The following is a 17,660-nucleotide window of genomic DNA, read 5'->3' as shown; positions in this document are numbered from 1 at the left end:
TTTTGGGGGGCCCCAAAATCACTGCAGATGGTGACTGCAGCCATGAAATTAAAAGACCCTTGCTCCTTGGGAGTAAAACTATGACCAACCTAGACAGTGTATTAAAAAGCAGAGACATTACTTTGCCAACAAAGGTCCATCCAGTCAAGGCTATGGTTTTTCCAGTAGTCATGAATGGATGTGAGAGTTGGACCATAAAGAGGACTGAGCACTGAAGAATTGATGCTTTTGAACTGTGGTGTTGGAGAAGACTCTTTAGAGTCCATTAGACTGAAAGGAGATCAAACCAGTCAATCCTAAAGGAAATTAGTCCTGAATATTCATTGGAAGAACTGATGTTGAAGCTGAAACTCCAATACTTTGGCCACCTGATGTGAAGAACTGACTCCTTAGAAAAGACCCTGATGCTGGGGAAGATTGAAGGCAGGAGAAGGTGACGACAGAAAATGAGATGGTTGAATGGCATCACCAACTCGATGGAGATGAGTTTGAGCAAGCTCTGGGAGTTGGTGATGGACAGGGAAGCCTGGCATGCTAAGTCCATAGCATCACAAAGAGTCGGACATGACTGAGCGAATGAACTGAACTGAACTGAAATAACACATGGGAGAAAGAAGAAATCAAAAAAGTAAGAACATATTTTGAACTGATGACATTCTGCTAAAGCAATAGTTAGGGGGTAAATTTCAAGCACTAAACACCTGTATCAGAACAGAAGAAGGTCTCAAAACAATAACTTCAGCTTTCAACTCAGTAAAAAGAAGAGCAAATAAAACTCAAATTAACAAAAATAATGAAGATCAAAGTGTAAATCAGTGAGATAGAAAACAAAAACAATAGAGAAAATCAACAAAACCATATTCTTGTATGCCAATGTTTGTTGTTGTTCAGTTGCTCAGTCGTGTCCAACTCTTTGTGACCCCATGGACTGCACCACACCAGGCTTCCCTGTCCTTCGCCATTTCCCAGAGCGTGCTCAAACTCATGTCCATTGAGTCGGTGATGCCATCCAACCATCTCATCCTAAGTCGCCCCCTTCTCCTCCTGCCTTCCATATTTCCCAGCATCAGGGTCTTTTCCAATGAATTTGCTCCTTGCATCAGGTGGCCAAAGTACCAGAGGTACCAGAGCTTCAGCATCAGTCTTTCCAATGAATATTCAGGGTTGATTTCCTTTAGGATAGACTGGTTTGAACTCATTGCAGTCCAACGGACTCTCAAGAGTCTTCTCCAGCACCACAGTTCAAAAGCATCAATTCTTTGACGCTCAGCCTTGTTTATGGTCCAACTTTCACATCCATACATCACTACTGGAAAAAGCATAGGTTTGACTAGACAGACCTTTGTCAGCAAAGTAATGTCTTTGTTTTTTAATATGCTGTCTAGGTTGGTTATAGCTTTTCTTCCAAGTCTTTTAATTTTATGGCTTTTCTTCCCAATCTTCTAATTTCATGGCTGCAGTCACCATCTGCAGTGATTTTGAAGCCCCCCAAAATAAAGTCTGTCACTGTTTCCATTGTTTCTCCATCTATTTGCCATGAAGTGATGGGACCGGATGCCATGGCCTTAGTTTCTTGAATGTTGAGTTTTAAGCCAACATTTTCACTCTCCTCTTTCACTTTCATCAAGAGGCTATTAGTTCTTCTCAGATTTATGCCACAAGGGTGCTGTCATCTGCATATCAGAGGTTATTGGTATTTCTCCTGGCAATCTTGATTCTAGCTTGTGCTTCATCCAGCCTGGCATTTCGCATGATGTACTCTGCATATAAGGTAAATAAGCAGGGTGACACTATACAGCCTTGATGTACTCCTTTCCCAGTTTGGATCCAGTCCGTTGTTCCATGTCCAGTTCTAACTGTTGCTTCTTCATCAGCATAAAGGTTTTGCAGGAGGTAGGTCTGATGATCTGGTATTCACATCTCTTGAAAAATTTTCCACAGTTGGTTGTGATCCACCCAATCAAAGGCTTTAGCATAGACAGTGAAGCAGAGATAGATGTTTTTCTGGAATTCTCTAGCTTTTTAAATGATCCAGTAGATGTTGGCAATTTGATCCCTGGTTTCTCTGCCTTTTCTAAATCCACCATGTATATCTGGAAGTTCTCAGTTCACGTACTGTTGAAGCCTTGCTTGAACGATTTTGAGAATTACTTTGCTAGCAGGTGAAATGAGTGCAATTGTGTGGTAGTTTGAACATTCTTTGGTATTGCCCTTCTTTGGAATTGGAATGAAAACTGACCTTTTCCAGTCTTGTGCCATTGCTGAGTTTTCCAAATTTGCTGGCATATTGAGTGCAGCACTTTCACAGCATCATCTTTTAGGATTTGAAATAGCTCAACTGGCATTCCATCACCTCCACTAGCTTTGTTCGTAGTGATGTTTTCTAAGGCCCCCTAGTCTCCACACTCCAGGATGTCTGGCTCTAGGTCAGTGATCACACCATCATGGTTATCTGGGTCATTAAGACCTTTTTTGTATTCTTGGCACCTCTTTACATCTTCTGCTTCTGTTAGGTCTATACCGTTTCTGTCCTTTATTGTGAAATATTCCCTTGGTATCTCTAATTTTCTTGATGAGATCTCTAGTCTTTCCCATTCTATTGTTTTCCCCTATTTCTTTGCATTGTTCACTTAGGAAGGCTTTCTTATCTCTCCTTGCTATTCTTTGGAATTCTCATTCAGATGGGTGTATCTTTCCTTTTCTTCTTTGCCTCTTGCTTCTCTTCTTTCCTCAGCTATTTGTAAGGCCTCCTCAGACAATCATTTTTCTTTTTTTTTTCTTTTTCTTGGGTATGGTTTTGATCACTGCCTCCTGTACAATGTTACGAACCTCCATCCATAGTTCTTCAGGCACTCTGTTTATCAGCTCTAATCCTGTGAGTCTATTTGTCACTTCCACTGTATAATTGTAAGGGATTTGATTTAGATCATACTTAAATGGCCTAGTGGTTTTCCCTACTTTATGCAATTTAAGTCTGAATTTAACAATAAGGAGTTCATGATCTGAGCCACAGTCAGCTACCAGTCTTGTTTTTGCTGACTGTATAGAGCTTCTTTATCTTCAGCTGCAATGAATATAATCAATCTGATTTCAGTATTGATCATCTGGTGACATCCATGTGTATAGTCATCTCTTGTGTTGTTGGAAGAGGGTGTTTACTAGACCAGTGCATTCTCTTGGCAAAACTCATTAGCCTTTGCTGTGCTTCATTTTATACTCCAAGGCCAAACTTGCCTGTTACTCCAGGTATCTCTTGATGTCCTACTTGTTCATTCCAGTCCCCTATGATGAAAAGGACATCTTTTTTGGTGTTAGTTCTAGAAGATCTTGTAGGTCTTAATAGAACTGTTCAGCTTCTTTCAGCATGCCAATGTTTATCGCAGCATTATTCACAATAGTCAAATTTGGAAATGACCCAAATGTCCATCAGTAGATAAATAGCAGCCAGAAAAGTTCAATCCATGGAGAGAGAAAGTAGATTATAGGATGACTTACCAGGGCTGTGGGAAGAGGGGAATGAGAAGCTATTGCTTAGTGGGTAAAGAGTTTCTGTTTGGAGTTGTTAGGTAGTTAAAATAGGAAAAAGGAGTCCAGAATGGCGGTGGCTAAAAGATAAGGAAGGGAAAAGCCTGGGAAAATAGAACAAAGCAAGGTCCAAGGACCGGAGTGAGGACCTCAGGTAAAACAAACAGCACTTCTGGCTAGCCCAATTTACATAGGGCAGGCCCAGGGGGAGGAGAAAAAACATATAAAAAGAGGAGCCAAAACTGGGCCAGGGGCCTCTCTTCTCTTGGAGTCTTTTGGGTAGGCATGCCCTCATGCCTTGAGGATGTATTTTTCCTTTACTTTCTAAATAAAACTGAGTTGTAACATGGAACTGTAACACTAGTCCATCTGAGAGCTGTAACACTGGTCCATCTAAGGGCTGGTCTGTCCGTCACTTCAAATTTTTGTTGCAATGAGACAGAATGGAGGAAATTACAAACTCCCTGACATCGTGACAAAAAAGTTTCAGAAATAGACAATCCTGATGGTTGCACACATTGTGAATGTACCAAATGCCACTGGATTGTACACTTTAAAGTGGCAAATTTTGTGTTATATATATTTACTACAGTTTAAAAAAATTAATAATGTAGTATATCAAAAACTATCTAATTGTACAATTTAAATTGAAGGAGGAAACAGACAGAACAGGCTCCATCTTGAAAGCAGGATTCCATCTTGGGCCGGACTGTGGACTTTGAGCTATATGCCCAGTATCTATGGAAACGACATACCAATGGAAAACCAGACCCCCTGGATGAAGGAGCCTCAGGACTTGTACCTAGATGCTCCATCACCTAAAAGAATATACTAATTATCTCTGTAACGGAACAGGAACAAAGTCATAAGTCCCATTATGCTTATAGGGGTATGACCATAGGCCTATTGATAAATGTCCACTGTTTAACTATCTAGGCTTATGACAGATGAATCATGGGTTAACTTTGATCATATCTCTCTTTTACCTTGTCCAGACTAGTTTCAAGGAATTTGGGGAGGTGGGTTTGAGCACATACACTTAAGGTATATAAGGTTTTCACAAAAACTGGTCCTTGGCTAAGAGGAGACTCTGCCTTGGGCCCCATGGTGTAACAAACTGCACTCCACTATCTGCATTGTCCTTCTGAGTGAGTTTGTTTCCCAGAATGCGTGGCTACAAAAAAATGAGTGAGCTGTATGGTATGTGAATTTATATCTCAATAAAGCTGTTAAAAAAAGAGTCTATAGTTTATGATTTCATTTATATAAAACTCTAGAAAATACAAACTTATATATGGTGACAGCTGCCTTAATTCACTACCACATTTTCTTTTACTGCTTCCATTTTTCCTAACACTTTTTCAATTCCCTGATTGCCTCTTTATGTTAATATTTGTCTTGAGAAAACACGGGTCTGCGGAGGAGAAAGTGGTCTCATTTTGCCACAGGAAATGTGAAACTTGGGGACTTCTGAACCGAGGAACTGGTATTGGGGTCCACATCACAGTGATCCTTGATTACCCAAAAGTGTAGTTTAAAAGCCAGTGGCTTGCAGACCACGCAGAGGGCGCTAGAACTCCATTTCCCAGGAGGTCTCAGGGCACAGGGTGGAGACTGCGTCTGACGACAGGGGTGGGACTCGGTCGCTGCCGGAATGATGCCCGGATCCCGCCTTGTTCGCTCAGCCACGAGAAACCTGGGAGGCTATGTGAGCTGCGGTTGAACGGCGCTGGAAGACGACCGCTTTGCCAGGTAATCCTTATCGAGAACCACCCGCTAGGCGGGCCCCTTGTTCGCTGTTTTCTCATTGAGTCTCCCCATCTCCAGGACGGTTGCCTTAGTGATCCACTTCCTTGGATGGAAGGGATTTGAGAATGAGATGAATTGTATATATTCGGGGGAGATTGAGCCTGCCCTTCCTATTGGGAAGCCGACGTTAGGCACTTATCTGTCCCAGGATCACGAGTCCAACCAAAGTTCCAGAACCAAGTACCCCTGGTGGAAAGGCTGCGAAGGAAATGCCGAGCGGGCTTGTGGTGGCTATGGATGGGTCACTACAATTGCGTCTCTGGTTTAAGTTTCCAGGCACAGGATAGTCTCCCCTGGATCCAAGTTGGGGAGTGTTCACATGGCTTCCTTCGTCCCCGAGATTCTCGAAGTTGTCTTTGCACTTGAACCAAAAGAATCACTCTTAAACGTGAAAAAGCTTCCTGGACTTAGATAACTAAGTTGCAGAAAGTAATAAATAAAAATGAGGGTCTTCTGAATTGTTTTGTTTCAGAAAGTTGCAGAGTGATTTAAAGTGGATTAGACTTCTAGAAAGGGGGAGACTTGGGGGAGAATGTGCTAGAAATAGTAATACTTTGAACTGCATTTTTGTCCTTACTGTGTCTTTTATGTTGTGTGTCTAACCTAGGAGAAAATTGACTGCTGAGCAGTGTACATCTGAAGAAGGATGCTTTGTCAGATGAGATTGGAAGATTTAGAAGAAACTATAATTCCAAGGTTAAAAGTGAGTGCCTTCTGAGATGTTGGTCTCTGCAGACTGAGGCCACTTTCAGTTTCCAATCCTAGAGGCATACTTGATCTCTGAACTGAGCTGGTATCTACTTCACAGTGCTACTATGAAGCTTAAATAAGATATGTGAAAGTATTTTACACAATGCCTATAACAGGCTCTCAGTTTTTATTTTCCACTTGCTTCCTCATAGCAACTATTTCCTCTGGGCCATGCATTACTGTGTATTATTGTTTACCTTTTTATAAAAGTCCTGCCTTTACCATAAAACTATAAGCTTCTATCATCATTTGTTGTTTTTAACCCTATTTTGAGTCCCTCCTAGCAGTACATTGTGCATAGTAGTACCAGGGAGAGTGGGTGGATAGTGGTGGTGATGAGAGGAAATCTGTCTGTAGGGAGAAACCATTGTGCTGGATGCTGGAGCTGAAAGAAACAAGCTTTTCTCCTAACAGTGATAAACAGAATATTTGCCTTTCTCTTGTAACTCCTAGCCTTATCTCAGAGATCCCAGCCCTTTAAAAAGCATTGTTTTTATTTTCAGTATTTTTAACCATTTTAAAGTGTACATTAACTATATGCACATTTTTGTGCAACAGATCTTTAAAATTTTTTCATCCTGAAAAATTGAAACTCTATACCCCTTAAACAGCTCCCTATTTCCCCTTCCCCCAGCCCCTGGCAACTACTATTCTACTTTCTATGAGTTTGAGTATTCTGGATACTTCATATAAGTGAAATCATGCAATATTTGGCTTTTTGTGACTTTACTTCACTTAGCATAATGTCCTCAAGGTTCATCCATGTTGTAGTGTATGAAAAGATTTCCTTTCCTTTTGAAGGCTGATCTATGTATGTATGTGTGTGTGTGTGTGTGTATTTCTTTATATGTTATCCATCGATGTACATTTAGGTTGCTTCCACCTCTTAGCTATTGTGAATAATGATGCAATGAACATGGATGTGAAATTATCTTTTTGAGATCCTATCTTCATTTCTCTTGAATTATATTTTTTAATATTATTTTTAAACTTGTTGACTATGGAGAAGTTCAAATATACACACAAGTAGAGAAAATCCTATAATGAATATGTGGGCTGGATAAATGAATCAGCTGTACAAAGCACCTCCCTCCTTTTGCTGAACCCCTCCCTTTCATTGAGAGTTTGCACCAGGTGATTATGTTTTGTTTTGTTCAGACCTGCGATGTTCTAGGTACATTTCATCATCTAGGCCTGCCGTCAGTGACTTGAGTGCCTATCTGCAGATCATTTTATTATAGATACCAGGAGTACTGGTAGATGTAAACTAGTAGAAAAGAGTGTAGTTGACTTTTCCTAGTTACAGAGATGAGGAGCTAAGCTTAGGGTGCAAAGTGGTCTTTGTGCCTCAGAGTTTTTCTCTGGTTCAGTAGCCACCAACCCCCCCCCTCCCCATCAGATGCACTGTTGTCCTTAAAGCAGTCACTCTGAATGGTACCTAGAGGAGGCTGGGAAGATGAGTCATACAGGCAGTAATTGCATTCAGATGCAAAAGAAATTAATCCAAACTGGGAAAGCCAAGGAAGTTTATTTTCAAGGAATGCGGTGGTGACTTTGCCCTATTTCTACTGTTGTTATTCAGTTGCTAAGTGTCCAGCTCTTCACAACCCCATGGACTGTAGCACGCCAGGCTTCCCTGTCCCACTATCTCCTAGAGTTTGCTCAAATTCATGTCCATTGAGTTGGTGATGCTATCCAACCATCTCATCTTTTGTTGTCCCCTTCTTTTGCCTTCAGTCTTTCCCAGCATCAGGGCCTTTTCTAATGAGTTTGCTCTTCACATCAGGTGGCCAAATTATTTCCATTGACTTTGTATGTTTGATCCTCATGTCTGTTCCTAGATGGAAAAAGACAGAGCTGATGGTCAGTGAATACTCTGGGATGGTTGCCTACTAGGCTCTGGACTTTTAGCTGTGGGACCTGTGCCAAGGAAAGGAAGACTTCTAGGGGGAATACCTCACTGGTCAGAATTGGCTGTGTGAGCAGAAAGCTATTCCTAGTGGGCCTGTGCAAAGCATACTGAGAGGGCCAACTTTTCTTTAAAGGAAAGTGAATTTGCTCAGTCATGTCCGACTCTTTGCGACCCCATGGACTATAGCCTACCAGGCTCCTCCATCCATGGGATTTTCCAGGCAAGAATACTGGAGTGGGTTGCCATTGCCTTCTCCAGGGGATCTTCCCGACTCAGGGATTGAACCCGGGTCTCCTGCATTGCAGGCAGATGCTTTACCCTCTAAACCATCAGGGAAGCTAAGTTTTCTTTACCTTGACCCAAAATGAAGTGTTTGGTTTGGTTTAGTTTTTGGCTATGATATGGGCCTAATAAGACAACAGGATGGAGGATGTATCTATTCCTCTGAATTCCCAAGGTGAGAAACTGATTCTCAATTTTTTTTCCTGTGATCAAATACATATGATAATGTATCCCCTTTCCTCCATGTTCTGATACTTGAAGTTAATGCAATGAGGATCAAGTATGAAATTAGGGCAGTAGTTAAGAAGCTAAAGAAAATGGAGTGCTATGGGGGCACTGACACAGCAGGACATTGACTGGATATGAATATGGGGGTGTAAACATGGATGTGTGCATGCTAAGTCGCTTCAGTCATGTCTGACTCTTTGCGACCCTACAGACTGTTGCCCGCCAGGCTCTTCTGTCCATGAGATTGTCTAGGCAAGAATACTAGAGGGCTTGCCATGCCCTCCTCCAGGGTATATTCCCAACCCAGGGGTCGAACCCACATCTGCTACGTCTCCTGCACTGGCAGGTGGGTTCATTAACACTAGCACCACCTGGGAACATGGGAGCTCATAGTAAACACGTTCCTTGGAGATCATCTGTGTTTCATCATTAACTCGCAAGTACTCGATTCATGAAGAAATGGACAAGAATATAGTGGTGTTATAAACTGTAGTTTTACTCAGATAAGGACAAAAGGGATGAGGCAGAAGGGTTTGTCTAGCATTGTAATCACATTATAGAACTTTTGCCTTCCCCAGCAGAATAGTAATTTTTGTGAAGTCATAATAGCTTCTAACACTTTAATGAGTACTTCCTATGTGGCAGGCACTAATGAGTACAGCACATGCATTCTTTCATTTAAGCTTCAGGTTAAAAACTTGCCCAAGTTCACAGAGCTTAGGAAGAGAGGACTGGTTTTCGATTCCAGGTGATCTGACTTCAGAGTCTGCACTCTTAGCCACTTCTCTATATGGCTGAATCTGACTGGCCTACTTTTCTCTCCAGTATTTTGATGCCACTATGGTTTTTGCAGTAGTCATGTACAGTTGTGAGAGTTGGACCATAAAGAAGGCTGAGCGCTGAAGAATTAGTGCTTTTGAATTGTGGTGCTGGAGAAGACTCTTGAGAGTCCCTTGGACTGTAAGGAGATCAAACCCATCAATCCTAAAGGAAATCACCCCTGAATTTTCATTGGAAGGACTGATGCTGAAGCTGAAGCTCCAATACTTCAGCCACCTGATGTGAAGAGCTGACTCATTGGAAAAGACCCTGATGCTGGGAAAGATTGAAGGTGGGAGGAGAAGGAGGTAACAGAGGATGAGATGGTTAGATATCATTGATGGACATGAGTTTGAGCAAACTCCTGGAGATGGTGAAGGATAGGGAAGCCTGTGGAGAAGGCAATGGCACCCCACTCCAGTACTCTTGCCTGGAAAATCCCATGGATGGAGGAGCCTGGAAGGCTGCAGTCCATGGGGTCGCTGAGAGTCGGACACGACTGAGCGACTTCACTTTCACTTTTCACTTTCATGCATTGGAGAAGGAAATGGCAACCCACTCCAGTGTTCTTGCCTGGAGAATCCCATGGACGGGGGAGCCTGGTGGGCTGCCGTCTGTGGGGTCACACAGAGTCGGACATGACTGAAGTGACTTAGCAGTAGCAGCAGCAGCAGGGAAGCCTGGCGTGCTGCAGTCCATGGGGTCGCAAAGAGTCAGACATGACTGAGTGAGTGAACAATAACAAACAACAGTTTTTCAGGAACAGAGTGTATCTTTGCTGAGACTGTAGCCACAGATCTGAAGTGAGAGCTGTCTTTCCTTTTGTTTCAACTTTGGGAAACAAAGGTTTCTTCTTTCTACATCAGTTTTTAAAAATTAGTTAACATTTATTTAGTATCTATAATATTTTAGTAGCTTTGATACAGTGTATGTGAGGCCTTATGACAATATTGTAACCTTTGTATATAATAGTTTTTAATCTTGTGGGGCTCACAGTCCTTTTTGTGTCTGATGACAGTTTTGGATCTTCTTTCCAGAAAAATTTACCTATGCACATACACATAATATTGTGCACAACTGCAGAGGTGGCTTCTAGAATCTTCTGAAGCCTATCTTCTAGCAGGCCGTGGACTCCATGGTAAGAACTCTTGCCCCATACAACCTTTCCCAGCTTCTGTGGTGTCAGGAGGCCAGGTAGTGGGTGGGGGGAGGGCCTTACCTCCTTTCTTATCAGAGAGAAATGTTTATATAGCTTAGGCTCCCTAGATTAACCAAACGTCTATGAACATTCTTTCCTTCTCTCTTATACATAGGACTCCAAGGGAAGAATGCAGACGATCAAATGTGTGGTTGTGGGAGATGGGGCTGTAGGTAAGACCTGCCTCCTCATCAGTTACACAACAAATGCCTTTCCTGAGGAGTATATCCCCACTGTCTTTGACAACTATAGTGCCCAGACATCTGTGGATGGCCAGATTGTCATCCTGAACCTGTGGGACACAGCTGGCCAAGAAGAGTATGACCGACTGAGAACACTCTCCTACCCCCAGACCAATATCTTCGTCATTTGCTTTTCCATTGGCAACCCATCTTCTTATGCCAATGTGAGGCATAAGTGGTACCCCGAGGTGTCCCATCATTGCCCCAATGTACCTGTTTTGCTGGTAGGCACCAAGAGGGACCTGCGAAGTGACCTTGAGACAGTGAAGAAGCTAAAGGAACAGAGCCTAGTGCCCACAAGTCCTCAGCAAGGCACTTCCCTGGCTAAGCAAGTGGGGGCTGTGAAATATCTGGAATGTTCAGCCCTGATGCATGATGGGGTCCGTGAGGTATTTTTGGAAGCCATCCGGGCTGTGCTTTACCCTGCCACAAAGAAGAACACCAAAAAGTGTGTCCTCTTATAGCTTTTGGGATGCTGGTTGGGGACTGCACCCACAGAGAAAAAAGGGGAAATTCCCTTGACAGCATTTAGCATTGCCAGTGTGAGCCACTTATCTCTTCTCCTAGAAACCCTAGGCTCCAGGTTATTTGGCTTTTGGAGGAATGAAGAGAGGCTAGTTTGTGCTTGACTGCTTTGAAATTCAGTCTGAACCTTTTAGAGAAAGTTTGAGAGTGAGAGAGTGTGTGCCTCTCCTGTCAAAGTGATGAGAGGAGACGTCACCAGGTGTTCTTTTCGGCACTGGCCAGGCCACAACTAAGCAGATCAGCCTAGTACTGTTCTTTGTAGGCTTTTGCTTGACTGTTTGAAATCTAATTTCAGCTTTCCTGGATGTATTTACCATTGAGCTAGTACCTCACAGAAGGACAGGGTTCTCTGTTTTCAAATCATTACCTGAAGCTTTCTGATATACTAATTTTTGGAAACCATTTTAGGTGTGATTCCTGGGTGTTCCCAGTGTTGACATATTCTTTCCATTCTTGAGATGAGACATTTTTGCAATAATGGTTAAGCAGCATTTCTAGAGTTCTGTGAGATCGTAACAGATGTTTCTTAAAAGCGTTCTATGGGCCTCTGGGCTTTTGAGATGGCTCACACTCACTCCATCTGTGGAGTGTGTTTCTCTCTTAATAAGTCTGCTTGTTACCTAAAACAAAAAATGGTTCTGTGGTCAAATAAGGCAAGAATCATTGATTTAAATAATGCCAAATAGTTTCTTTTACTGCAGGAAGTTTTATAACTTTTAATAAGTATGCAATATTTCCCAAACTTATTTCACTGACCTTTTGTTTTTTGGTCCCATGCAGCACCTATTAACATCTCTGGGAACACAGTTTCAGAGATGCTGGGTTACTGGGGACTGGGTATTCCCATGGTGGAGACTTAAAAAAGCGTAACGTGGTCCTATTCTTTGTGATGTTTCCTTCTCTGTGCCTTTGAAAGGAATGTTTACCGGCCATGGCCTTGTTACTGATTCCTCTTCCAATCCTCAGGAGGTGGGTTTGGCACTTAGTCATAACAGTACATTGTCTGTGGGATCTGATGTTCAGATTTGCTTTCTGATTCTGCTAGCATTCTGGGCCCTGTGAAGTGAAAAACTGTGTCTCTGAGGCTTCTGTGTGGCCCTTTCTTCTCACATCACCCTTCCACTGTAAGGAAAGACCACTGAAGATTAACCCTCTAAATGAAACCAATGAAACAACCAAACAAGTAAGATGTCCTGCCAGTCACCCTCAAGGGGTTCTGTGATTCCCTCTGAGACTTCTCTTCTGTTGTCATTCCTCTGAGCCATTACAAAGGCTACTCTGCTCTTTTCCTGTTCCTCCTCTGTATGTCTCCCTGTTTGTGTGTGTTCATCCCTGTGTGCCTTTTGAGTTTGCTTCAAGAGTGTTGGAGTATGTTGGGTTTCCAGGCCGAAGGGGCTGTCCTCACCCTTGTGGCAGTTTTGTTGGTTTTCCTCAGTCTGCTCTGGGGCGAGATGAGTTGACTTCTGTCTCCCCGTGGACCTGCTGATCCTTCCCCTAGCTGTATTTTTGACCTTCATTTGATATGGAAGGAAAACTTCTCTACCTGACAGATAGTGATCAGCAACTTCACCATGCACATGTCCTCTCATCCTGCCAGAATAGCATGGGATTTTTGAGAGTTTGGGAAATGGAGCTAAAAGGATCTCATACCTCCCCTTGGGGTGAGTGAAGTGCCTGTGCTTTGCTCTGTGATTGTCTTGCTGTTGCTCTTTGACAGGATAAGATCAGAGTAACCTCAAGCTGACTGAACTTCCTGGACAGGGTTGCCAGATAAAATAATTTTTTTAACCAATTTTTTAGTGTAAGTGTGTACCTTGTAATATCTGGGACATGCTTAACACTAAAAAATTATTTTCTGTTTATCTGAGATTCAAAGTTAATGGAGCATCCTGTATTTTTATTTGCTAAATCTGTTAACTCTACTCTGAGAATCTGGAACCTGGAGGTCAAGCAAATATCAAGTATTGATAGAACATAAAAGGTTGTATAAATACTCTGTTCTTCCTCCTTTTCTTCTGGTTTCCCTTTTCCCTCACAGTGCACTAAAGTGCTTTTTCTTTTTCCTTCATCACTGTACTCGCCACTTCACGCAATATTCCATTGGTGTGTATGTCTACAATGTTAATTGTCTGAAGCTGTGGAGGATCCAGGATGAATACTGTTGTCCAGCACTTGCCTTCTCATTTCCAATGTACTGTGTCTATTTTCCAATGTGCAACTCAGGGTCTCCTGAGGCTGGCAGGGATTCTGTATGAGCAGTGTGTTAACTTGAAGAGGGTGAATGTGGCCCTCCTCAGCTAAGGCTCAATCAGATCAGTTCAGTCGCTCAGTCGTGTCCAACTCTTTGCGACCCCATGAATCGCAGCACGCCAGGCCTCCCTGTCCATCACCAACTCCCGGACTTCACTGGGACTCACATCCATTGAGTCAGTGATGCCATCCAGCCATCTCATCCTCTGTCGTCCCCTTCTCCTCTTGCCCCCAATCCCTCCCAGCATCAGAGTTTCTTCCAATGAGTCAACTCTTCGCATGAGGTGGCCAAAGTACTGGAGTTTCAGCTTTAGCATCATTCCTTCCAAAGAAATCCCAGGGCTGATCTCCTTCAGAATGGACTGGTTGGATCTCCTTGCAGTCCAAGGGACTCTCAAGAGTCTTCTCCAACACTACAGTTCAAAAGCATCAATTCTTCGGCGCTCAGCCTTCTTCACAGTCCAACTCTCACATCCATACATGACCACAGGAAAAACCATAGCCTTGACTAGACGAACCTTTGTTGGCAAAGTAATGTCTCTGCTTTTGAATATGCTATCTAGGTTGGTCATAACTTTCCTTCCAAGGAGTAAGCGTCTTTTAATTTCATGGCTGCAGTCACCATTTGCAGTGATTTTGGAGCCCCCCAAAATAAAGTCTGACACTGTTTCCACTGTTTTCCCATCTATTTCCCAGGAAGTGATGGGACCAGATGCCATGATCTTCGTTTTCTGAATGTTGAGCTTTAAGCCAACTTTTCCACTCTCCTCTTTCACTTTCATCAACAGCCTTTTTAGTTCCTCTTCACTTTCTGCCATAAGGGTGGTGTCATCTTCATAAATGAGGTTATTTATATTTCTCCAGGCAGTCTTGATTCCACCTTGTGCTTCTTCCAGTCCAGCGTTTCTCATGAGGTACTCTGCATATAAGTTACATAAGCAGGGTGACAATATACAGCCTTGATGTACTCCTTTTCCTATTTGGAACCAGTCTGTTGTTCCATGTCCAGTTCTAACTGTTGCTTCCTGACCTGCATACAGATTTCTCAAGAGGCAGGTCAGGTGGTCTGATATTCCCATCTCTTTCAGAATTTCCCACAGTTTATTGTGATCCACACAGTCAAAGGCTTTGGCATAGTCAATAAAGCAGAAATAGATGTTTTTCTGGAACTCTCTTGCTTTTTCGATGATCCAGCGGATGTTGGCAATTTGATCTCTGGTTCCTCTGCCTTTTCTAAAACCAGCTTGAACATCAGGAAGTTCACGGTTCACATATTGCTGAAGCCTGGCTTGGAGAATTTTGAGCATTACTTTACTAGCGTGTGAGATGAGTGCAGTTGTGCGGTAGTTTGAGCATTCTTTGGCATTGCACTTTGGAAAGTGGGGCTATTATCTTAATGTGGCCACTGTGGAAGTCAACTGGCTTCTGGGCACTGGGCCCACTGCCCTTGTGTAAAGTTACTGGGTTTTTCCAAAGACAGTCAAATGGAAGTGTATTCCAGTCTCACGATGTTCTGATTGATGCCACCTTGGGTGCTCACAGGACTTTATGGTTGAAAGGGGCTAGACACATGGCTGTCATCTGGGTCTCTGGGAACTTTCTATTTAGCTACTGAAATCTTTTAAATTAGCTTTTAATTTAATAGTGCCTCCTGCTCCTCTTTTGCCTGTCAAATTCACAAATGTAAGCCTGGGTTTGGTTTGGGCAAACTTGTGTTCTCTAATAAATGGAGGTGTGATCCACAAGTCTGAGTGAATGGTTTTGTTTTGCTCTGATTTAATAGTCTTAAGTATACACTGACATCTTGGTTTTTATATGTAATTTGTATGAAGACTAACTGCTAATATCACTTTTAAATTTTTCACAAGGAATGCTAATAAACTTTTCTGATTTTACTGGGTCTGTTGTTTTCTAAAAATCCAAGCAATTCCTCACCACCACCCCTTTGTCTTGTGTGTGTGTTAATTGCTATCTTGTCCAATTCTGCAACCCCATGGACTGTAGCCCACCAGGCTCCTCTGTCCATAGAATTCTCCAGACAAGAATACTGGAATGGGTTGCCATGCCCTTCTCCAGGGGATGTTCCCAGCCCAGGGATTGAACCCGGGTCTCCTGCCTTGGCAGGTGGATTCTTTACCGTCTGAGCCACCAGGGAAAGTGAATGGTTTCTAAATGCTTTTCAGCTTGCAAAAGAAGAAATAACTGTAACTGTCATATTGCACATGGTGCCTATGTGTAACTGTACTTATTTTTCTACATCAAATAATCAGCATAAGGAATTGTCTGTCCTGCTAACACTGATTCTCTAGTTCCTGCCCACCCCTCACCTATTCATCTCCAGGATTTAGCTTCATATCCTGGTTTTCAATAATGACAGACCAGTGAGTTGCCTGTTGGTGATTTTTCTCACTTATTACATGACATTCAGTAAACAGTTCTCAAGCTCTTATTGTGTTACAGGCTTGACTGTGCCAGGGGTAGGAAAGATTCTGCATTTAATGTCTTTTGCCTCTTCCACTTAGCTCAGGAAAATCTCCTCCTGTTTGTTTTAAAAATGAACTAAGGAATTCCCTGGTGGTCCAGTGGTTAAGACTGTGCTTTCACTACTGAGGGCACGGGTTTGACCCTCCCTCCTCCCACCAAAATACCTAATCTTGGCTGGCAACTGTAAATAATGCTGGTATACTAGTAAGTGCACAGGAAGAGCAAAACCATGTTTTTTGTTTTTAAAAGCCACTTTATTGAGGTATAATTTACATACTGTACAATTCACCCATTTTAACTGTACAATGTAACAATTTTGAGTAAAGTTACTGAGTCATGCAACCATTACCAAAATTCAGTTTGACAACATTTCCATCACTGCAAAGAGATCACTCATGTGGTTAATCCCGTTCCCATCCCCAGCCTTTCATATAAATGGAATCAAATATGTGGCCACTTGAAACTCTTCTTTCATTTAGCAAAATCTTCTCAAGTTTCATCCATTTTGTAGCAAATATGGGTAGTCATTTCTTTTTATTACTGAATAATATTCTACTGTATGGGGTACACCATATTTTATCTACTCATAGTTGAGGGACGTTTGGATTGTTTCTACCCTTTGGCTGTTACAAATAATGCTGCTGTGAACCTTCATATAGGTTTTGTGTGGGTGTGTTTTCCACTGTCTCGGGTGTATACCTGGGAGTGGAATTGCTGGGTCATATAGTTCAGTTCAGTTCAGTCACTCAGTAGTGTCCTACTCTTTGCAACCCCATGAACTGCAGCATGCCAGGCCTCCCTGTCCATCACCAACTCCTGGAGTCCACCCAAACCCATGTCCATTGAGCTGGTGATGCCATCCAACCGTCTCATTCTCTGTCATCCCTTTCTCCTCCTGCCCTCAATCTTTCCCAGCATCAGGGTCTTTTCAAATGAGTCAGCTCTTTGCATCAGGTAGCCAAAGTATTGGAGTTTCAGCTTCAACATCAGTCCTTCCAATGAACACCCAGGACTGATCTCCTTTATGATGGACTGGTTGGATCTCCTTGCAGTCCAACAGACTCTCAAGAGTCTTCTCCAACACCACAGTTCAAAAGCATCAATTTTTCGGCTCTCAGCCTTCTTTATAGTCCAACTCTCACATCCATACATGACCATTGGAAAAACCATAGCCTTGACTAGACGGACCTTTGTTGACAAAGTAATGTCTCTGCTTTTTAATATGCTGTCTAGGTTGGTCATAACTTTCCTTCCAAGGAGCAAGCGTCTTTTAATTTCATGGATGCAATCACCATCTGCAGTGATTTTGGAGCCCAGAAAAATAAAGTCATATAGTAAATTAATGCAAATCACATTTTGAGTCAAGAATGGCATCTTTAATATTTATAGTAACTGAAATCCCCTTCCACATTCTACAAGTCTCTACCTCATTGAACCTGCTTTTCCATAAGCACAAGATTCAAGAGACTATATAAGATACATTAAAAAGCATTCCACTTTGCTTTTTTGTCTTATTAGTTAGGCAATAGTATTCTATTAACTTTTCATTACCAAAATGCATTTCAGCTACATGCAGGTTTTGGCAGACTTGTTATCTGGTCTAGAAATACAACTACTATTAAAATATTCCAGTCTC

At 42.4% G+C, this 17,660-nt stretch overlaps 1 protein-coding gene across 1 annotated transcript; it reads left to right on the top strand.

Moving 5' to 3' along the window:
* The first annotated feature begins 5,159 nt into the window (after positions 1 to 5,159).
* Positions 5,160 to 15,285, top strand: LOC102287162 (rho-related GTP-binding protein RhoG). The gene is made up of 4 exons (XM_014479797.2): positions 5,160 to 5,277; positions 5,942 to 6,037; positions 10,363 to 10,463; positions 10,639 to 15,285. Exons 3-4 carry the CDS (start codon positions 10,461 to 10,463, stop codon positions 11,227 to 11,229), a joined length of 594 nt encoding a protein of 197 aa, XP_014335283.1. The 5' UTR covers positions 5,160 to 5,277; positions 5,942 to 6,037; positions 10,363 to 10,460; the 3' UTR covers positions 11,230 to 15,285.
* The last annotated feature ends 2,375 nt before the right edge of the window (positions 15,286 to 17,660 follow it).

This window comes from Bos mutus, chromosome X (assembly GCF_027580195.1).
Source record: "Bos mutus isolate GX-2022 chromosome X, NWIPB_WYAK_1.1, whole genome shotgun sequence".
NCBI lineage: Eukaryota > Metazoa > Chordata > Mammalia > Artiodactyla > Bovidae > Bos > Bos mutus.
This window is presented reverse-complemented; position numbering and strand designations above follow the sequence as displayed.